Source organism: Camarhynchus parvulus, chromosome 15 (assembly GCF_901933205.1).
Source record: "Camarhynchus parvulus chromosome 15, STF_HiC, whole genome shotgun sequence".
Classification (NCBI taxonomy): Eukaryota; Metazoa; Chordata; class Aves; order Passeriformes; family Thraupidae; genus Camarhynchus; species Camarhynchus parvulus.
In genome coordinates, this window is record NC_044585.1 from 8588566 (window position 1) to 8612388 (window position 23823).

At 44.7% G+C, this 23823-nt stretch overlaps 1 protein-coding gene across 2 annotated transcripts in view; it reads right to left on the reverse strand.

Moving 5' to 3' along the window:
• The window catches only part of ULK1 (unc-51 like autophagy activating kinase 1), a 75579-nt gene that overhangs the window by 46261 nt on the left and 5495 nt on the right, over nucleotides 1–23823 (reverse strand). For both annotated transcript variants that reach the window (XM_030958744.1, XM_030958743.1), the window contains exons 5-9: nucleotides 14136–14168; nucleotides 13310–13346; nucleotides 6506–6679; nucleotides 4723–4796; nucleotides 2488–2589 (exon numbers count right to left, since the gene is read on the reverse strand). In XM_030958744.1, the coding sequence (XP_030814604.1) occupies nucleotides 2488–2589; nucleotides 4723–4796; nucleotides 6506–6679; nucleotides 13310–13346; nucleotides 14136–14168 (420 nt within the window). The remainder of the gene's footprint in view (nucleotides 1–2487; nucleotides 2590–4722; nucleotides 4797–6505; nucleotides 6680–13309; nucleotides 13347–14135; nucleotides 14169–23823) is intronic.

Below are 23823 nucleotides of genomic sequence, written 5' to 3' on the forward strand. Positions count from 1 at the left end.
ACAGAGAAGAGGGGCTGTCTTTGCCAGCCTGGAAGGGAAGGCACAGTGAGGATTTAGCCTGAAGAGGTTCACTCAGAAATCCAGGTCCTGGCTTCCCTGTACAACTGGGTCTGCTGGTGGCACTCTGTGGAATCTGCCTGTTTCCTTCCCACCCACTGGTAATGCCTCCCAAAAGCTCATGGTGCTCAATCACCTCTGTCCCCTACCCTGCTCTTCTCCTAAAAGCTCATTCCTGCTCATGGTGTCCCAATCACCTCTATCCCCTACCCCTCTCTTCTCCTAAAAGCCCTGTAAACACCAGCTTCATGCCTGCTCAGTGCCCATCAGCAAATTCTTACAACACAGTCATGCCGACAAGGACAGAAGGGCAGTTAACCTTTAACCAGCTTCCCCCTGGACAGGCTTCTTTCACCTGCATCTCAAGCTGGAAGGCAATTTGTGACATGCATGGCCAAAACAAATAGATAGGGCACAAGGAACCATCTGGGCTGAGCTCCTCTCTCTCCCTGATCAAACACATCCACAGCTGCTACTGCAGTCACAAACAGGGCCTGGCATTTTGTTTCCAAATACAACCTCCAAAAGAGGAAAGGGTGTGGGGAAAAGTGAAATAGAGAAACCAGTAACCCCCATTCCCAGCCCAACAGATGTTTATGGACAGAGTTATCTAATGAGGCAAGCACAAAACCAGGTCAGGAACTGCTGGGCAGGGACTGAAGTGTCCCTTCACTGCCCACTCCAAGGCAGGGCATTGCCATGCCTCCATCAGAGACAAAGAACCCCTAAGATAAAGTCACCCCATTAAACAGTAATTAAATCATTTGAACGAGTAGGTATCAAGGTGCCTTTAATAACTAAAAGGAACCAAGATACAAGGGAGAATCTGTGCCAGGCTCTCCTATGCATGTAGTCAAAGCTTGCTTTTTCCTCCCCTCCATTTTCTTCTTAACACACAAATATTTATTTTCTTTCATCCTAACAGTCCTTTTCTCCTCTCAAACAAAGATACCAGCACTGATGACAAGTGGATGCAGCCAGTAAAGAGAAGCCATTCAGAAGTTTCAGTGCATTTTGTAGGGGTTTATAAAAAAAGTAACATGCAGAGGAAATGAAGTCTTGCTCTAAATACGGGGGAAGCTGGTGGACAGAATATAAAGCATTGGAGTGGAAGATTCTTATAGCAGCAGGGAAAAAATTACCCTGAAGGAAAAAAGTGTTCTTGGCTTTAGACAAAACCAAAACATACCATTAGTTTACTCCTGTATTTGCCCACTCTTTCCTGCAACAGAGTCAGAACTCACTTTATCCTCCCTGATGATGTAACTGCATAAACATTCCAGGTCTTGTGTGAAACCTTAAAGAGCTGTGGAACTAAAGCTCATAAAGTCCTTCACTTCATAAAATTTGCCTTATTACTTGAGCATACATTTCCCTCTGACTGATTTCTTTTGTGCTATTTGTTTTTATTTTATTTCCTTTTTATTAATTTTTGGGGGTTTGTTGGGGATTTTTCCCATTTTGTTAGGGAATCAGGATAAAGATATGTCAGGACATAAGAAGAGAGGACCAGAAAGCAAGGGGGCAAATAATCTGACAAATACAATACTTTGAAAGAGTAATTTCAAGGGAGAGTCTGCTGATCTCATTTGGAGATTGAAGAAGTAAAGTAGTACACAGTGTGGCTAACAACAAAAAAAAATACATTGAGTCTATATGAATTCCAGCTATTGAAAATGAAAAATATGTGAAGTAATTCTGAAGCAACAGGAGTAAGGCTGTGGTGAATTCTCCACCATTCTAAAAAAAATAAAAAATCAGAGAATACTGCTCACAAAGGATATGCTGCAGCTCATCCAGAAGTTATGGCACTAAGTACAGGGTGGAGCTTTACAGGGCTGTGTTATATTTGGAGGGGTTTGGATCTGATGAACATAAACATTTCATGCTGGAAGAGACTGCTGTGAGATGACAGATAAGAACCTTTTGATATTATCCCACTTAACTGCTCTGAAAACCAAGTTGATTTAGCTGCAATACACTACTTAACCAAACCATCCTGAACATTAACTTGCAATTACAATCTTTCTTATAGTCCTTCTATATCCCACAGAATTATAATTATAAATTATACGCTGACTACAGTTGTAAATAGAAACTGATTTTCTAAGTGTAGGCCTAAAAAAACCCCACTGCTTTAACTGATTGATGGTAATTTTCTCAATAAGTGAGCCTTCTTAAGCTCCTAGAACTGGGAAATACATTTTAATGAGAGACAGCCCAGAGGAGAGTCATATTCTAGTAACACAACCAGAATTACAACATATAAAGCACAATACTCTCAAGGTGTTAGCCAGACCTTCTTGGGGCTGGATCTATGGGAGTTGATATTAGAGATGACAGAAGCCTTAGAGTAACCAGATTAGCAGGAAAAAATAAGAGACTAAAAAGGCAGGAGAGAGTAATAAACATCAAATTTAAGCAACTCACCTGAAAGGGAGCCTTTCCTGTTAGACACTGATAAATGATGGTTCCTATACTCCAGAGGTCAGCTTTGGCATCATAGTGTTGGGACATAATGACTTCTGGTGCCTTTTGGGGAGAAAAGAGAAATTTCTTTTATAAAAAGGAAGTAGTTTTGGTGGCTTTTTGTTTTGTTTTTTTATCAACTCCAAGAGATAAGTCATTATTATGCTATAAAACCTCTTGAGCTAGATTCCCCATAAACCATGGAAGATTTACTCCCAATAAGACTGTAACACTACATTGAAAGGGTCACTTCCCTATTTAAGTGGGGGAAGCATAGACTTTCATTCAGAAGACAAAAATACATCCTAATACTGTGTATTTTGGGCAAACTGAGTACTTCCCCTTCTCCCAGTGTACCATTTTCTGCTGAATCTACCAGAAGAAACCCCACTGAAATCAAACATATCTTCTCAGCCAAAGCAAGGGCAAGACCCAGAGCAGCAAAGGCTCCCACTGCACAGGTAAACTCCAGCCTCCATGCTGAGCTGCACCACTTGGGCTTCCCTCATTTAGCCCAAGATGGCAGCACATTAATTCAGCTCCAGGGCCTGGTGCCAAGGTCACGGTTTGGGCTCAAAGGCAGCGTTCCAGTCCAACAGCTTGAGCCCTGCTGTGCCTCAGACTCTGGTTTCTAATCCCACATTGTGCCCTCAGCTGCTCCCTCCCAAAGCTGGAGACAGTGCAAGCCCCCAGAGCCCCTGGCTCAGCAGGCAGAGCCTCAGGAGCAGCAGCAGAGGAGGGACAGGAGGGCGGGCTGGCTAATCCCTCGTGTTTATAACTACAGATTTCATTGCACTGCTGCCAGCATGGAACAGGATCAATTTTTTAGCTCTGTTATTAGTAAAGGCCACACGTAATGGAAAAAAAAATGGCAACAAGTAAATTGTGGACAGGAGCTTGGTCTGTCCCTAAGGGAAGGAGGCATGACACCAAAAAAAGCCAAAGCAGCAGGACAAGAACTGCACAAGGGGGTTTCAAGTCTTGCCATGGCATGGATCATACTGGGGTTCAAACACAAAGCTCCTTTTGGTAGGGGTAAAATAATTTTCTGTTTTTTAAAAAGAGCAAAATGAAATAAAGCAGCAATAGGCTGTGAGCTAAAGCAAGGAATAAAGTCCTGCCTTGCCAGCAGATGCTCCCATGGCTCCTGCACAAGACCTACAACAGCAGTAGGGAAAGACTTCCAAACCCTCCCTAAATCCCAACTGAACCCTCCCTTCCCATCTTCCTTCAGACCCATCAATAAACAGAGAACAATATGAAACATTGAGATTTCTTGTAACATCCAGTGTTGTTTAAAATAAAAATCAAAAACAAATAGAAAAAAACTATCATCACTAGTTTCCTCCAGCCCTTGCAGAAAATAAGCTGGGTGTTTTCAATTACTTTCACAAGAGACTCCAAAAGAAAAAGTATCACGAAAAATAGACAACTCAGGAAACTCTCACAGGAGAGGAGAGTTACATCATCTTCACATATAGCATAGCTCAAATAAACATCAGGCTTCAAATAAGGGAGAGAGAGGAAGTGTGTTTTGCTTGGGCTAGTTCTGTGGAGCAGAGTACCAGATGCACTAGGCCTGTGCAGTGCAGCACAGTCCAGCCTAACCCTGCCCAAAGACTACAGACAAAAAACTTAAGCGTGGATTAGACAGTGTTTGAAATGAGGCGCCTTTTACCCCAGGGCACCTGTAAAAACTTCAACCTAAATTGACTCACATCATCTTTTTACTTTGAGCTCAGACACCCACGTCCCCAGGAACTATTACAAGTCTGGTTATGACATTTTTATTTCTGTCTGGTTTTCTCATTTTTCCTTTCACTGACTTGATGTGACACCGAGACCTTGACTACTGCCATGACCACAAATAAGAGATCACCTCATCACCCCCTGATCCCAGAGTGGGAAGTACAAAGAGGGTAAAAGGGATCAGTTTGGTTTCTTACACACATCAGTTTCACAGTCTAAGCAGCCATCCTGAAAGCATGGTTTATCCACATCTCACCTGGAAGTTACATGACAGCACAGGCATCGGCTGTCTGGCATTACCAGCAGCCAGAACTTCAGGACTGTGCTGGTTTCAGGCAAGTAAACAAAATTTCACCTCTGGGGAAAAGACTAGATAAAAGCAAAGCCTTGCTTTTGGGGAGTAAAGCAGGCACCACACAGAAAATCCTCTAGAAAAGTCACACTTACCATGTACATGGGTGAGCCACACAATGTTGCTGCCATCATATTGTTCTGCAGGTACCGGGCAAACCCAAAGTCAGCTGCAAAGAGAAACAGAGGCAGGTCAGGAGCAGACACCAGCTCTGGAGAGCCTGCACCTTCTCCAGTTCATTCTTCCTACTTTACCTTCACTTCCCATCAATCCTTGCAACCTCTATCCCATCTTAGTAAGACTATGACAGCTGTTCTTGAGCAGGAGCATCCTTGTGCTAGTTATTAATGCACAGTACAGACACCACAAAAGTACCCAGATGAACAAACTCCCATCTCTCTTTCAGGGATCAGAACCCATTTGCCTGCACTCTGAAATGTCAGCTGGGAAGGCTCTCCTGACTTCAGTGAGAATGTGCCAGTTCAAAACCAGCCAGGTCATCTGCTGCTGTCTCAGCCTTTCATTTGGGGAACTGAAAGTCGCCTTCCATTGAAAAGGCTGCAATGTGAAACACATCCAGGAGGAACCACTACTCACCACTACACACATTTCTAAACCAGCCCTACCAAAATGAGTCTTGTTCTGTTCCTTTAGAAGAGTACCAACTGTGCTAACCCCAGCACTAGGACAGATAACTGAGCCACAGTTCACTTAGCAAGTAGAAGAGCCAGGAACAAGGAATACCAAGAGGAATTACCTCTGCAGGTTACTGGGCATCTGATCATATGACACTGAGATGTTCTCTCAAGGTTACCAGATATTTCAAGCTAGGACATTGACACAGCTGTTTACACTGTCATCTGTCACTACTGAACTGGTACAGCCAGGTTCTCCCTGGACCATGCACTCCTCAGGGAGCACAAGGAGGGTTGCAGGTTACATCACACCCAGAGCAGTTGTGCCCACAGCCCTCCTGCCTGTTTGCAGCTCCCAATCCCTTCTTTACAGATATTAACTCTGCACTTGACAAAAAAAAAACAAAACAAAAAACCACATCAAAATGCTTCAGTTGAACAAGCAGCAACATTTCAAACTTTTCCACAGGAAATTATTTCCCAGCTGAAGGAAAGCACTAACACTTTCCCCACAGCACAGGGTTAAGGTGAAGAACAGTTTTACCTAATTGGTGTCAGCTTCAGCTCTGAGTTGTAACATAGCCAAAAGCCCACATGTGAGGGTGATGTCATCTTATTTTTGAGGGACTGCAGGGAATATGTGTGCTCTGTAACTGGATTTCTGGAGCACTCATCCCAACTACTGGTGCATCTGTGCCACTTGCCTGATGTGCAGAATGGGAATTTCTTCAAGATGCAGCTGAGAAGCCTGTCTCTGGTTCAGGCTGAGAAAACTCCCTCTTTTGGGTCTGCCTGACAACCCACTCTGAGGCAAGCCAGGAGAGCAACTAGTGTCAGGTCTTCAGACAACAACTTTTAACCTCAATACTGTTAAAAACTGAAGACAAAAGTCACAACTTCTGCTCATTTCTTGATAAGCCTGGAGATTACAAGCCAATTAGGGCAGGCTGCTGTTTGTTTTTACTGAGGGTGGCACCATTCAACTGAGAGCAGAGCAAGGCCTGCCCAATTCCTTTGTGTTAAATCTGTGTCCTGGCAGAGCAGAAAGCTTTTGCTCCTACTGCTTGCAGGCAGCTGAAGGCTGCATTTACCACAAGAGTTAAGAATGAGAAACATTAGGGTGTTTTTAAAGTGGAGAAAAGCTTTTCTCCTCCTAGACAGTTCTCCAAAGTCAGATGGAGGTTTCCATGTGTCCATCACCAAACTCCGGAGTGCTTAGGGTGACAGTGTAGCGGTGCCTTACCGATCTTTATGCGAATGTTGTTGGGATTTGATTTCCTGCCCCCAGCATAGGAAAGGAGAATATTCTGGGGCTTCAGGTCCCGATGGATGATGCCCTTGCTGTGCAGCATTTTCATGGCACCTGCTATCTGCTGGAGGAAGAGCCTGATGGTGTCTTCACTAAGTGTCCGCATAGCTGGCAAGGAGGAAAGAAAAACAACCACAGATGAAAAACTTACAGTGCCAGTTCTCTGAGGAGCCCAGAGGGCAGAGTCTCACAGCAATTAACTCTAATTTGTCATTTTATTCCCACATATGATGTCTTTTCCCCACATACCATTTCTGAATGATTCCTACAGGCAACAAGGGAGAGCATTTGCATTCCCAGCTTATTCTGTGGTCAACGCTGTTTTCAGCCCCAAGTCTCTCACGGTGAACTCAGGCCAGCCCTGGGTGCTGAATCTGGGTTATTAACCGTGTCCAAAAGTGGCATCTGGTGAGGTTTAGGGCTTCCCTCAGCAAGAGCTGCCAGGCAGATCCAGGCAAACACCAGGCAGGGCTGTGGCTGCCTGGGAGCTGTGGTCAGCAGCAGCTGCATACCCAAGGTCAGAGCTTTATCACAAAGACTAGGTCTAAAGGTGGAGCTAAGAGGAAAGGCAATTAGGATCGGGATTTATGCCTGCAAGAGTCATTAAGGCCCATGCTGGACCTGGGAAGGGTTGATAGGTTAAATTCACAGCAGGTTAGGGCGCATGGCCAGCAGGGATCTGTACCTTTAGGGTATGAATCCAAGTCTAGGCCTAACCCTTGTGCATCATCACCTGACCAAACCAGAATTCTAATCCCAAACCCTGTGTTTGGGTGAACCATAGTTCAGTACTTGACAAAAGACCTCACCAAATGATCCCTGCAAACCATCACCTGCCACCCTCCACCCATAGATACAGCAAGAATATCTCAAAATGTTTTCACAAGCCAAGTTTTTTAAAAGAATGTATTAGTGATCAAAATCTGCAAATATAGAAGCTCTGGAGTGGCCTCTCCTGAGACACAGGCTACCCAGGGACCGTGGTGTGAAAATAAACATTGAAGGGATTAAAATAATTTTCAACTGGCTCTTCTAATCAGAGCAGTGCAACATCAGCTCTCTTTATTTTAAGAACTACACGTATGAAACTCTTGCCAAAGCTGGGAACAGCCTGCTGAACAAACCCCAGGATCAAGAGTGCTACCAGCCTGCCTCCTTGTCAGTCACTGAGCAAGTCAGGCGTCAAGCAAGCACCATTCCAGTTGAATAAAATTATTTCTTTCTAAAAGGTCCCTGTAAATTACTCAGGACTTCATTAGAGCTTTCCCAGCTGTTCTCTAGTAAGACATTAAAACAGGCTGGCAGGAGCTTCAAAACATCACTCTAGCCAGTCAGCTAGAAGGGAGGAATCCTTGTGAAAACACAGCTGAGGCTGCACACAGCTTTAACACAACACAGGAAATTAAAAATCTAACTTGTAGAATACATGGATGGGAAGCAGCAAGGGACACAGATAAGTTAAGCAGTGCTTAGAATAGAAAAGAAACTCCCACCACTCCGAGGCCTCACTGGTCTAGGAGGCACCAAGCACAGCTAAAGTGTCACCATGGCTATCAGGTGGTCCTGGACTCCCAACACGTGAGAGCAGTGCACATGCACACAGAGTTTCTGTCCCCTCACTGAGCCTTTTTCCCCATGAACTCAGCTGGAGTTCACGAGACTCCTCTCCAGAAGGGGAGATTCTGTGAAGGGATTTTAAGGATACTAAGAGGCAGCTCAGATGCAAGTCTCAAAAACACACTTGCATCTTCTGAAGAAAGCACTGCCTCATCTTTAACAAAGCTCTCCCCAACCTCCTGCTGAATTATCACAGTGTACTCAGTACCATACCATTTTCTGTCTATTAAAAGTCCAGCATCTCTTAGCTGTGCTCTATATTCCCTCCAACAAAAGGGCTCTGTAGTATTTCTGCAATTTGTACTCAAGGAAATCTATACAGGAATGGTTAAAACACCATCTTTCAACAAAACAGCAGGAATTCAAAAGTTGTTTTCTCCCAATTCAGCTCAGGCCCAGAAAAGGACAGGCTGATCACCCGCCTCCAAACATGAAGCAAGACTTGAAACCTGATAATTGTTATTATTAAGGCAGCAGGCAATTACCAGCTCCTGGCTAAACACACTCTGCCTCTAGCAGAGGAGCTGTGGAGAGCCTTGTCCTGACCTGCAGCCCCAGGAGCGTGCCACGGCTTTGAGGCGTTCCCTCTCCTGCAGATAATTTGGGGGCTATAAGGCTAACACAGCATCAGCCACAGCCCTCAGCAAACCAGCTGAGCCTCCCTGATGGGAATTCTAACTCTTCATAGTACTGAAAACAACAACATTGCTACCAAGATCACAAAAATCCATTGGTCCATAGAAAATAGGGCTTCTAGTCTACCTGTTCCTGCAGAATTTAAGCATTTCCACATCACAGAAGTCCATACAAAGTTCTCAGCCCTGCAAAAGTACTGTTTTCCTGGCACAGAGAATCTAAACTGGTGTCTTGAGCCTGTGCAGACATATTCCCACAGTGCAACTGCAGTAGCAGACTGGAGCTACCATTGCAGGGCTGCAAAATCAGACAGAGAAGTCTGCTGGATCCTCTGGCAGCATTCAATCTCACAAATCCAGGCAGGAAGGCAGGACTGGGAAATTGAGGCTCTGCCCTCAGGAACAGAAAAGGGACAGTCAGTTCCTTGGAGAGAGCAGGGGCAATACCCTTTTACCTCCCTCCATTAACCAAACAGGCTGTAACACTGGAAAACAAACTCCTTATCTCTCATCCTCAGCCCATCAGTCTGTGTGACAGCAGCAATCTGCAACTGAAGGACAGAAACATAAATACAACTGACATTTCCAATGACTTCAGGATACTGGCCTACAAAAGTCCTCCCAGACCAGCTACCAACAGCAGAGGGAATGAGAAGATACAGAAAACTCATTCAATTTAGGTGCCATCAAAAAAAAAAAAAAAACCCAAACAAAAAAAAACCCAAAAAAGTGGAGAACAAAACACTCTCTTCCCTTGCTACATCTCAAACAGGGAACTTTCTGTCCCTGTAAAAAGGGGATATTCTCGTCTTCACCAGAAAACTGCTGGCAAATCCTGCATTAAAGTTTGGGCATCCCTGTGGATGTCTGTGGTGAGCAATACATTCTTGCAGAGGATGCTGTTTCACAAGCCCTACTCTGCCATTACTGAGAAGCAATAATATCCCTGTGTTTATTTTCATGGGCTCCACTTCAGTGATGAGGCACTCTTACTGCCTTGGGCTGCTCAGGTCAGTAGATCAGAGAAAATATTTACTCTGGGTCACTGTGGGGCCCACATGCCTCGAGCTCTGAAGGCAGAGAAAAAGGATGAAGCTGCCTAAGAAGTGCTCTGCTCAGCCTGTTCTGAGAAGTTCAGCCTGGAAGAGGTGAACTGCAGTAAACAGCCCTTGTCAACTGATCCAGGAGGAGATGTACTGCAGTGCACCCACTGACGTTGGGTTACATCATCATTTTGGAAAAGTTATTTAGGAAAAAGAACATCTCCTCTTACCCACAGGTGTCACAAGTATCTCTAACATGGGCACAATCCAAGTCACACTGAAGTCTGAGACCAAGCTGACTTGTTTGGGGCCTGGCTTTGAACCTATCCCATCTACCCATGGTCAGTGACAGAGATTCACACTCCTCTGAATCTTCTGTACAAGCCAGAAGACTTATTCCAGATATATCTGTGATAGGACTAGACCTTCTTAATTACCTGTCTATAGAGGGAGGAAAGCTACAAAGCAATGTTGCACACCTCTGGTTTGCAACAGGGTCCCTGCACCACTTCGGATGGACTAGAAATATCAAAGCTCCCTGCATGGTCAAACCAAGGAATTCCCTGTTATGATATGAAAGCAACAGCTTTAAGAAAGGTACAGATGTCCATAATAGCCTGTGCCAATGCCAACTCACAGAAATTAAGAAGGAATTTCAGCCCAGCCTGCTCCTGAGTACCTGAGGACACAATTCCAGTTATTCCTGTACAGAGCTGGTCACTGCTGTAACACCTCCCCCAGCTCTAGCACACAGCACAGACCTGCCACTCTCAGCTCAATACACAATGGCCGCCACTGAAAGCAACTTCTAGAGATCTCCCAGAAGGGAAATTGCACTGGACCTCTCAAGGACACCACCATCACCACCACAGCAGAGCCCACAGAGCCTTGGGCTGTACCAGAGATGGATGGGGCTGCCCAACACCATAACCCAGCCAGACACACACAGTGAACTGCAACGTGCACCTATGCACGTCCTCCAGTCATGAAGACAAGGAGAATTAGAGTGCCTTTGGATTCAGCATGGAATTACCAGATTGCCTAATGCCTGTAATTAGAGGGCAGAATGGATCTGGAAGCTTACAAGCAACTCATTCAATGAGAACCAGGGGATTTGCATGCGCTGCTTGCTTAAGTGTTACAGGAACTACCAGCACAAATGTCTGAGGAGCCAGTGGGAAAGTAGATGTTGCAATTAAACACCATCAAACAATTATCAAAATAACTGAAGCAGCACAATAACCACTCGAGAGAGATGAGCCTCCTAAGTACCAGCCAAATACTGAAGAAATCTAAACTTTCCAAGATGAGTTTTCAGTGAAAAATCACTCCTGTCAAAAGCAGCCTGGGTGCCTGCAGAAGCTGGAAGAGGAGATTGCCCACAGGAGCATGAGGTGGGATGCAGAAATCTGACATTTATCTAGGCTCTGGCACCTGACAGTGATGGGAGTAACTAAACCTTCTTGCTGCAGTCCCTTCCTGACTCCTTCTCTCTGGAAATTGGTGCCTGCTGGGTTCTCTTCACTGGCAACCAGCACACAAGTGCTCAGAGTTAAAACAAAACTAAGCACCAACTTCCCAGTCACAACAATCTTTACAGTTGCCAAAGCAAAATATTTTATTGGTAAAAACAGAGCTAAAGGTTAACTTTCTCACATGAACTAAGGCAAAGAAAGATCAAGTCTTGCACCAGGTAACACTCAAACAAACCAAACTGGGGTAAAGCTGAATTTTATTTGGAAAATACAATTCATTGTCACTTTCTCAAACTAGCCCCCAACTTCCTGAGTAATTTCAATTTATAGACCAGGAAGTGAGCTGTATTAACAGCCTAACTAATTGCATGGTTCACTTTTTTCTTGAGGGTTTTTTTTGGGGAGGAGGGTGGCAGAAGGGAAAACAACAATGTACACACAGAAGTCGTAGTACAGACCAGATGATTTCCTGTAAATCCTTGTTTCTGTTATTTGTTTCTATAATTTCTTGTTTGCACACACATTTTGCCAATGAGAGTGCACAGCCCACTGCTTTAAGACCAAGGTTCACTTCATGTGCATGAAAGCAAAAAAATTTAGCTTTCAAAGCCCATACACTGGTAAAACTGAAGTTTTGCTATTTTTTAAAAGCAACTGATTTATAAAATTTGCATTTGCATTCAGAGAGAAAAAAGAAAGTACCAAATACAAAACCATCCTCTGCTGGTGTCCATAAGAACATTCTACCACCACTAAAGATGCTCCTTTTAGAGCACAGCAATACCCAACAGAGGCAAAACATATCTAAAGCACACCAAACCTGGATTTTAAAAAACAAATGCCTGTCATTTCTATCTCACCCACACTTTAAAAAACAAAGCACATGAAAGACAGAATATTCTTTTTCCTTCAAGTACTAAACTCTTTCTGAAAATTCAAGTCCACAAATATAATTCACTACCCTGCAGGAAAAGTGTGGCATGCTAGCATCAAGCCCCAAATTATTATTCTAGGGACACCAACACTAGCTGTAGGGCAAATGTAAATTTATCTTTTAATCCTTCAATTTTTGCCATTTCCAGGCATCACATACCTCAATAAGGAGCCTGAAGTATTATCCAGCTGACTAGCTTTTAATTTGAACAATGTGAACAAACTTTGTTTAACCATGACCCAGAGCCACACATGAAATGAGATTAAAGTTGTCTCTTCACATTTAGTAATCTTCTAGTTAACATGCAAAACAACCAGAAAGCTACTTTAAGGGAAAAAACAAAGTCAGGAAAAAAAAAAATAAAAGGGCTGTATCTGAGTGCAGTCAACTATATTGTTAAACATTTTATCCTCCTACCTGTCCCAGGTACTGAGGTGCAAGGTGATTTTCACAAACCAGGGTCCTGTACCTGCGCTGCACTGAAAAATACCTTGAGGGCTTGCCTGAGTCCCAGCAGTACAGCTGGATGACCTGCAAAGCATTTGGCTTGATGGCAAAGACACCCCTGAGTCTCACCAAAAGGTTCTTCAAGGCACCATGGTCCCAGATACTTGTGCTATACTCTCCAGAAGACCCCAAAATTAATACGGTCACCCTCACAGCACTACTGGCTACACCACAAGCCATCCTCAACATGCTGAAACAGGAAATATGTTCTGCCCTAGATGTGGGGACACCTTAGGGGTAACTTAGAGAATATAGTCTTGGAATATTATTTAAATCCAACACTACAGAATTGCAAGGCTTCAGTATAAACAGCTTTTTTCCAGTCACCTAGAGAAGACTGTGTCCCTAGTAGTGTTGGAATATGTTTAACCTATAAGGGCATTGTAACTAAAATATATAACTACTGACAACAGTCACTACTGACCTACATAGAAAGGACTACAAGACCAGCTTTTTTTATTGTCATGGCTTCTCAGTTTTCCAAAGATTATGAAGGGTGACCCTCCCAGAGGATATGCTGTACTTACTGTGAAGATAGTCTGCCAGGTCACCACCATTACAGTACTGCAAACAGAACAGAAAGCTCAGTTAATACAGGGCAAATCAAAGATTAACAAGAAAAACAGTAAATTTCAGTAGGGTGGCAGGTTTATCACAATATTTAAACATAAATAATCACACATGTCAAAATACATATTCAGAAGTTGGCAAGGGAAAGCCCATTCCTCTGGGTTCTCTCCTATTTCTCCTAAATGTTATGATGCATGATGATACACCAGCACCAACCAGCTCTTGTGCACATCCATGTTCAGGCACATCAGAGAGAGAGGTAAAAGCAGAACAAAGCAGAAGGGTCAGCACTGGAGACAGCAGCAGAAAGCTGTTTGAGGGAAGCCTGGGAGTGGACACAGCTGAAAACTGAAACTCCTCACATCAATGTTCCACATCATTAGGAAAAGTCAACAAGACCTCCAAGTGAGAACTGCAGAGCAAGGGAAACATTCAGAGGCTCTGCAGGTAATCTGTGTCCAGAACATTCTCTCTGGTGGACGGATGCCTGAACACACACTCACTCCCCTGTGGCACCCTCCTGACCCCTGAGGTTCAGTGACTGCTCAAGCCTGTGCCTGCAGGACCTCCTGAGAGCAGCAAGATGAAAAATCCCCTGGCTGCTCTCTGCACCCACACTCTCCAAGGCCTGAGCTGCAGATTAGATTAACCAAGCCTCACAGGTGAGACTGCCAGCAGGAAGCCCCACTTGTGAAACATGCTGATCTGCTTAAAATGGGTTTAAAATATTCAAAAAGAGAAAGAGGGAGGGAAAGGAGGTTAAAAAAAAAAAGACACACTCACCTCCATAACCAAGTAGACAGAGTTTGCCAGTTCCTAGGGAAATAGAAAATGGAAAATTAAGGGATTTATGCACTGAAATATTTCAGACATTTAATTGCTGTATTACCTTTTAAACAGATTATCTGCTCTCTGCTATGAGTCAGACTGAAGAAAGGGTGAAAACATTATAGGTTAATTCCTGGAAGACTGCTTGCTTTGAAAATGCCAGGTATTTAAGCATATTATTGATCTGTGAGAGTGCATCTGTTTAACCAAGCTGATCTCCTGTATTGTGGCTTGGGTCTCCATGTCCTTTCAGGCTCCAGGGATTAACAGTGGCACGCAACACAGATGCTGGCACACTGCTATCTTAGAGCCTTAATCATTTCCACATTTAACTTGGCCCTTTTTAGCAGCTGTGCCCACATGAGCAGGGCTAGGCTGAACAGAAAGATAAGAGCAGCACAACTTTGAGACCTGCAATTCAACCCCTTGGCTGAAAAGTGCCCAAGTGACACGTTTCATTAGAGGGCAAAAAAGAAATGTCTCAGAAAAAAAATGTAACACTTGCCAACCATATTTTCTACATGCCTTAACGGTGCCATTATCAGGTGGTTAAAGCTTTCTGGATTGTAACAGGGGTCAACATCAGCAAAGTCCAGGCCAAATCCTCATCTTCCTAAGTTCACTACAGGTGCTGCACTGTGATGCTCTTACCATCCTGGGAGTTCACCTCCTGCCTTGGCTGACCTCCCCCCAGCCCTGGGGAAACATCCATATATCCATGGTAAAAGCACAGGAGAGTGCAGAGATGTGCCCCACAAAAACACAGCAGCACAGAGCCACAGCAGGAGCCTTGGTGGCTGTGCAGCACATGGTGACACCAGTGCCAACCTGGCATGTGTCCAGCAGAGCCACCAAACCACTGCCAAAGCACAGACATGAAAACAGCCAAATATTTCAGCCCTGGGTAGACCCAGGAGGTCAAATGACTAAATCCCATTGTTGAGACAGAAGTCAGACAGGAGTAGACCCACTAATATAAAATCTATAAGCTAGAAGTCATTCCTACAGCCTATAAAGCAGAAGTCACTTCTAAACTCAAGACCCAGCTGGGGACACTCACAGGCAACAATTGTGTGGGTGAGTGGAGAAGTCCTGAAAGCAGAGGCACAGCATGAGACTCCATTTCCAGGGCAGCATGACTTTACTCTCAGGCTGTTTAGACACCTATGCACCTGATTCCTCTTCTGACCCAAACCATTCCAAAACCCCCAGCAGCCACTCTAGCAGCTGTTTAGTTTCCAGGCAGTCTCCACTGTCTGTTCTCATCCCTTTCACCCTGGTCTGTCCACAGAACTCTGCCTCCCATGAAGCTGTACCAAATTCCCTGCCTTTGTCAATGCCTGGAGTCCTCAGCACCTCTTGCTTTCTCTTCTGTCCTTTTAACCTCACCACGTGAAATCTGGGTTTCCAGATGTTTGCTGAAGACCAGTTGGAGGAAGAGAGGGAGAGAGGAGGAAGATGAATTATCTGTGATTTGAGACAGCCACAGCAGCAGGGGAACTGGCCACCTTCCCTGGAGGGGCTCAAGCATCCACCACAGCCCAGAGCCACCCTCTGTTCTTACAGCTGTTCTCACTGCTGAGCTCTGCTGAGCTTTCAGAAGTCCCCTTGTTTGTTGAAAAAGCAATTTACTGTGATACTTCAAGAAAGTGTTTGCTGCACTTCCCTGCATGACAAACACTTCTTTCAACAGGCTTTGTTTTTCAACCTCTGCATTTGAAAGCAGCACACATTAAGCCATCCAATTTCATACACACACTGGATGAAGTGGGAAGCCAGTCTGTGGCTAAAAGCACCAGGGAAGCAGTGCAAGAAGAAAATCCCAAGCATCATCACAGGCTTTGCACATGACAAAGCACTGAGGGAGAGCTCTCAGGAGCATTCAAAGCCCACCAGCTCCTGCTACCCTAAGCAAGAAGAGCAGAAAGCCAAGGTTGATAAAGGCACCCAAGACTTTTACTGCTACAGGAACTGCAGCCCCAGATGTACCAGAAGATATGAGATACACCAGAAGTGCAATGCAGCTGCTGGGGAACTCACTGCAGGGCAACTGCTGGGCACACAGGAAGTGTCTGAAGTGGTTTTTGCAGCCCAGACCAAGTTCATCACTGCCACAAAAACAGGTTTCATAGACACTTGTAGGCTAAACGTGCTGTGATCACTGCAGCTCAGTAACTCTGCACTTTAATATGCATAGTGCCAGCAGGGTTTGGGGAAGCTCAAGTGTATTATTACCTATATAGGAAATGAAGAGGAACCAGAGCTTACACAAACCAAGTCCAGAAGATATTTGTAATAACTTATTAGCCAACAGCTAATGTACACTCTGCAGTATGGTTGTTTTTCCACTCTACATTATTTAAAGACTCTGCAAACAAACATCACCAAGGAAGTCATTGATTTTTGGCAGTCAGTGTGTGCAGTGACCAGGGTTAAACAAGGACCTGCACAGGCAAGGGAGATGCTCTGCCTGACTTTCCCAACAACAACATGACCTTGCTGGTTGGTGGTTTTATCTCTTCACTCTGTGTTGGTGTGATAAAGAGGGGAATGCCTGAAAGGCTTTGAGGAATGAAGCTGGTGGCTCTCCCAACTATCACTGGCAACAGCAACCTCTGAAAATCCAACCTTACCAGGCAGAACTGGCCAGAACACCTAGCAAGGTATTTTCAGATCACAGTTGCCTGTAGCAAGGACAACAAACACATGTGCAGCTTCAGCATTTCAAGACCCACTTACAAGAAAGATCTGTAAAATTCTGCCAACAAAACAAAACACTTATTTCAAGAAGGGTCCCAGAAACAAACTAGTGTTTGGAAAAAGCCAGTAGAGCTTACTGTGGTTAAAATAGACTCAGCTGTCTAAAGAGACTTCTGGTTTCTCAAACAGGCTGATGGACTTCTCTCAAGCTGATTCAGCAGCAGAAACTACTTCTTGTCCATTTTTATCCTTCCACTCTATTTATGATTTTTTTCATTAACAAAACAAGGAAAAAATACTGCAAGCCAAATTCTGCAAGCTACCAGTTTCTCTGAAAACCAAAGCAAAATGCCCAACCCACTCATTTCCACATCAAGAAAAGTATTACAGTTTGCTCTATTTTTGCAGAGGCTTATTTTCAAGAAGTGTTACAGATAATTTCCTCTGGACCTCTTATTCACATGTGCCAGTCTGTACAGCCAAGCCTAATCCTGTCACTAAACAAGCTCAATGAAGGGAACAGCACAGACACAACCCCTAACTTTTCCTGTCATCACAAAGGGCAGCAGTACCCTGACCATGCCCCACAATGGCAGCAAAACGCCTCTGCCAAAGGCATTAAGCTGATAATTAATCAGTCTGGATCACTGCCTGGCTTGTTCTTGCAGCAGAGGCCCCAGTGATGAAGTTACAATTTAATTGAGTGTAAAAATAGGCAACAGCCTCTGCTGTCTACAAATAACACACATCTGCTGATGGAGGACAAAGAAATGAAGAAACCTCATTTAGCAATACATCATAAATCACCCCAAGACTGTGCTCTGTTAGAATTCCTCACTGTGACACCAGGAGACGTGGTGTTATGGACAGTAAGACCCAACAGTCCTGCCTCCCTTTAAATTTTCTCTCCACCCATACTGGAAGGTGGCATGATCCTCTTCTTGGAAAGAGTGTGTTTAGGTGTGTCCAAAGGGAAATGTCTGGGTGTACCCACAGTTAGTCATCCTCCTACCACAGCTTAAAAAGTCTCAGAGAGGAATTTTCCTTAGAAAAATCCTCCTCTGCACTCTACCCCTGAACTCAGCCTGCCACCAAGTTTAGAAAGATGCTCAGGAAGGACAAAAAGTGGAAATTTGATTACACAACACTCCAGGATTCTCTCAGCAGCTCAGTGTTCTCACCAATCGGTGTGAGACCAGTGCTGTAGTACACTCTGGGGGAAAACCAGCTAAGAATGACTTGTACCTCACACAAGGCCAGAAGATGAAGGTAGCTCCAGGGTTACACCCATGTGGTGAGCACTGGAGCTAAAAAGGCTCCTGTTGCCTACAGCAGAGGAGCCATAAGCACTCCTCTAAGACATACCACTCTCCTGGGTGTTTGCTGGCATCCCTGTGATGGCAGAGGGTTTGTGCCTCTCAGGAGATATCACCAACAAGCTGCTCAGCACCACCTCTCCAACAGCACCCAGAGATGCTGCCAAACAAAGATAATTTTGCTGCACATGGATCTCTCTAAGCAGGGCCAGGACTTCACCAACTGCATCAACATAACAGAAGCACAACACAAAGCTGAGGGTCTGACAGTAGAAGATAACTCAACATCAACTGAAAGCTAAGCTTTTCCATCTACTTTTTTGTTACTTTCCCTACTCACTGCAGCAGAACCACTGTGTATCACATCCTCCTGTTTTGCCAGCAGGATCTCATGGAGCCAGTACCTTTCTGACGTGTGGTCTCCAGTTATTGCTTTCTGACAGTGGCACTGGAGTCACAAACACAGTCCAAACAAACACAACTTTGCTTTACAGAAGCCAATTCTTAGGCCAATGGCATCTGGAAAATCCCCAGCTCAGGCAGGGGCTCCCAAACTGACTGGGTTTGGGAAAAACAAACCTGCTGTTCTAAAGAGAGGAAAACAACTTTCCAAAAAGTAAAATCTCTTAGAACTGTTCAACTGTGGCTCACAGCTTGGCTTGAGCAGGTTAGCCTCTGAAAAGGGAAAGGAAAACTGTCATGATATGCAAGGATTATCTCCTCATGCATCTATTGGAATGGAAGCAAGATAAGGGACAATAGCATCATCAATCAGAAGTGTGAGAGAACTTATCATTGCTCATCCTTTGGAAAACCGATCTAAAGCAAAGAAAAGATATTCACATGCCTTTTGACCACAAGTGAAAAGAAACACAGGTCTCAGAGCCTCCTGTGTTTCTGTTCTCTGGTCCCTGTTATCCTCCTCTCTCCTCCTGAACATCACCAATAAGGAACTCAGGAACATTTTGAGCAGGCTTCTAATTCAGGAGACAATTAACTCAGATGAAGAAAGGTAAAACCTACTGCTACTGACTAGAAAGTGTTATTTCCAGAGTCAGCAGATCTGTGACTACCAAAACAATGAGGGCTTCTAATTTCTTAATGTAGATCCCATGGAGTAAGCATCAGAAACAAGACCTGGCAAGGCCCACCATGTTCTGTCCACAATTGGCCCACAGTTGGCCATTGACTGCATTCTGCTTCCTTCTGACCTGCCAGCTTGCTCTAGGACATGGAGCAAGCAGAAGGAAGGCCCTGCAGCACAAAAATGGTTGATGGGTGGCCTTGCAGCAGGCAGAGTTTTGTAGAACTGGAAGAACAGTGATGACAAGGGTCAGCACTGCCCACTGCCCCATTCCAGGCACCACTGTACTCTCCAATGTACAACAGATGAGCTGTTTCAGGACAGGTTGTACTTCAGGGCAGATTAAAAACAGCAGGAAAACCATTCTCTGGTACTACACAGGCTTCAGGAAGGGAGGGAGACTATTTCCCATCCCCCTGGCAACAGTTCTAAAGTCTGCTTGCATGACATTAGAAAACAAACAGGACAACGTCATGTCCGTGGAGCTGCTCTTTCCCAGGCAGCTCATACCACGACAGCCAGATGGGATCACTGCTGGAGAGGCAGCTCAGCCTTCAAGTGACCTGAAGAAACTTCACCATTCCTTCCACTGGGCATGAGTCCCAACAGGTTCCTTCAGCCCAGCCCAACTCTTCCCCCCAGCTGGTCACAGCCCTGCTGCTGGGCTTCACAAATTCACTGCTGGCTTCAAACAGAGCAGAATAATATCTAGAAGCTTTTTCAAACAAAAGCAAGCTCCTATGCAAAAGGCAATGCATTATATTAATGCTATCGAGAGAGGAAACTTCAGAATTCTAAAAACAATGACAAAAATAATCAAGACCCAATTTGCTTTTCTGTATTTATTCCTCATCTCCTTCCTGTTCACAGCCATACCATAAACTGAACATTTAAGGTTGAATTCCCCATTACCTTAAGCTCAGTCACATGTACTGGAATTAAATCCTTGCATACCTTAAAGTTGCATATTATGAGCCTGCCCAATGAGAAGGGGTAGTGGGGGAGAGCTAAGGGTTGAGGTGGATATTTCAGTTTTAATCACACTCTTTGAGACACATTAATTGATTGAGATATGTGCAAATACAAGCAAAGTGACTCAGTCCTGAGGTTTGATTAATGTAGTCCCCCTGATAAAGTTGGGAACTGCTTGTTTTTTAACGGTATATACCAAACACAATCTGATACTCTGCAAGAGTTGTTTTGGTTTGGGTTTTTCTGGTGTGTTTGTTTTCTTTTTTTTTAAGAAACTCTGAAAATTAGAGGTCTGACCTCCCAGGATTTTCTATGGAAGCTGCATGAGTGCCTGGCCTTTGCAAGTCTCTTTTCCATCCATTTATTTCATACTTCATTCACCAGATTTAAGAAAACAAGCACACTTGTTACCACAAAGGTGTGGAAACAAGAGGTATAAAGAAAAAAAGAGCCTGAGTTTTCTTTCAAATAGGAAGAGCCTTAATTTAAGAAGAGAAAAAATCCAGTTACTGGAAGCCAGAGAAACACAAGATCAAATCTGCACTATTTAAACAACAGAGAAATAAGCACTTTTTAACATATTTAGTATGATGGCTATGATTGTCAACCAAATGAAAAGAGCATCCAATGCAAATGAAGAGGGTGTGTGCAGGGTGAGGTGACACAGCACCCATGGGGACACACAGAGCCCACCCCACAGCCCCTGGGCTGCCTCTCAACCCTGCCTGTGGTCCCTGGGGTCCTCATCACACCAGCAGCTCCCACACCCTGGGCCACCAATGCACTCAGAGCTGGCTGGGAGTCTCCCCCTTCCTGGAGGTTTTTAAGATGCTTTGCTAAATGGGATCTCTAATGACTTAAAATTATGCATCTTTCATTCCCCCCCACTGGAACCACAGTCTGGTTGATCCCTACTATGCCAGCTCAGCTGACCTAATTCCTCCTGTTATTCTGATGCTAGGAGACAAGCCAGGTGCTCCTGCAGCCAGACTGAACATTATTGCCCTAACCAACCAGTGATGCACAATTTGATTCATTTCTATCGGCCCCCCTTGAAACAACCTTGCTTAGTAAACAGATGCAGCTCTGAGATCCTCACTCTGCATTTTGACAGCATCTCTATGTTTATGGTAGCATTAAAGGTCTGCACATTATAAAGCTGGAGACAATGCACAATTAAAGGGCCTCTTTGCTATACAATAAGCACAGCAGAGGTTCCAAAGCTATCTATGGGCAGGGCTCATCCCTGCATTCTGCTGTGAACACTTGTTATTACATTTCTCAGACAGGAAGCCTAACACCTGAAGACAATTAAGATGCTTTCTCTTAATCAAAGTATGTTAAGGTCTGCACCTGAGAAACACTGCCTTGGAAGATCACATCCTTCATGCTCATTTTCCGCCCAATGTGCCATTTGCTACTGCTATGTGAACATAAGTAACAGCAGGGGGGAAAAAAACCACCAGCCAGACAACAAAAGACATCAAGCAAAACCATGTATACTTTTTCTGAAAGCAAAACCAAACCAAAAACCTCTCCTTGCCTTTGCAAAGACCACCCCTGTGCTTAGCTTCTCATTCCCACTGGATCTCACTTCTGGGATGGAGGCAGTTTGCCTCGTGGAAGACCCACATCCAATTCTCTGGGTGTTTTTCCAAAGCAAACCAGAGCCATCCAGCTAGGATTCCTACCACCAGCACCAACCCTCTGTTTGTTGGTCGGTGCAAAGCTTTTCAGCTGGTACCAACAGGTGGGAAAGCAGGAGGAGAAGGGAGGACACACCAAAGTGAATTGTACCCTCTGTTCTCTATACAAGAATGAGCACTAATATGAGCTTTTGAGACACACAGGTTTATTGCAGTTTCACAGTTCAGTGGCAAGTTCAGTCTAGTCACAAAGCTAAATCTTTCAATTAGGCTTTGGTTTGAGCCTATAAATATTTGAAATAAATTCAAACAGTGTTTTTCCACCTGAATTTAATCCCACCCAGCCACTCATAGGAAGATGTGTCTCCCAATCCATCATCCAAATCTTCACCTCCTTGCTTTGCTCACTCCAAATGTGTTCAGTTATCACAAGGATTTACACAGTGGAAACTTTCATGGTGGAAACACCGGTGGAGCTTCAAGAGCAGCAGCACAAACAGCAGCCACCAGAGCTTTGCTATCAAACTGTGAACACAACAGCCTTCCAGTTTCCTATTACTGCTGGGGAACATTCCTTAATCTGTCATTATAGGCTGAGTAATGCTACCTTCCACAGGAGCTTTGGAGACCATTAACCACCACGTCGCCGGCTCTTCCATGACACCTTAATCATGTGAGAGGAACACAGGTGTGTGCTTTACACACAGCATGAGTAAAACAGTGACCATAGTTTCAGAAATGCGGCAAGACAACTCCCTCTAAAAAAAGCCCATGACTGAGGTCTATATTTAGTGGTCAACATTTGCTGGATGTTTCTGTGACCTGCACAGTGGGATACTTGGGTGGGGAAGCCAGCATCAAATCAAAGCTCAACACTACAGAACTCTCAACTCTCTACAAACATGGCCATTCTGGTCCACTAAATTCCCAAGCATTTCCCTACAAAACAACTGGCAGAGGGTGGCTGTGTTTTCATCCTTTCCTCTTCTAGCTCTAAATTAAGCCAGATTCAATCTTCAGTAAGAGTGATTCCCTTCAACAGATGCGAGGATGCTGACGGAGCAGGACAGCAGGCACCCCATTCTTGTCTGCAGCACAAACAGAAAGAGGATTGCTTGGCAGTTCAGAGAGCTGCACTTTACACCCACTCACCAGGCAAGCTGCCAGCTTCGCTAGGAGATGGAATTAAAACAGGGTTTAAGCAGGCAGCCTGACCTCAGGAGAGCAATCTCCCAGACACAGAGTGCCTCTTCAGTCATTCCAAGTGCCTCAGTGGAGCCCTGTCTCCTGAGACAGAGCATGTAAACAGCAGTGCCTGAGGAACAGAAGATCCTGCATGAGGTGGCACGAGAGGTGGCCAGGCATGAGGTGACACTGCAGCAGCACTGATTCACCCAGCACCACGCTCATCAGAGCACTGCTGCAGCAGAGGTGAGCAGTGCTGGAGGGCACACAGAAGGACACTGCTGTCCACAGGGGTCCTGGGGGACAGCAGGAGGCACATACACAAGATGCAGAGTAGCATCTGTAGGCTCTGTGTCAAAAAAAGGGTGATGGTGCAGCCAGCACAGCACATCACAGCCCAGCAGCCACGGCTCTATTGATCACAAGGACTTTCTACACAGCAGCAACACAAGGCTGTCATTACCTGGCTCTCAAGACCAGCCCAGGGTGACTGATCACTAACCTGAGAAGCATTTGTTCTGCCACCCATGCCTTAATCCATGTGCACAAGAAAAATCTGCACTGCAAGGACTCTGTGTTCTTTGTCTCCAGGTGATACAGTCATCGCTGCAGAAATATTTTTGGTGAGTCTGTACCAGGTGACTGAGTAAAGCACTTGTCTCAGCTCATCCCAAACTGGTGAGTATAATAAATCAACCTGTTACCAAGGTGTAGAAAGCAGACCCTCAGGTAACATAGGC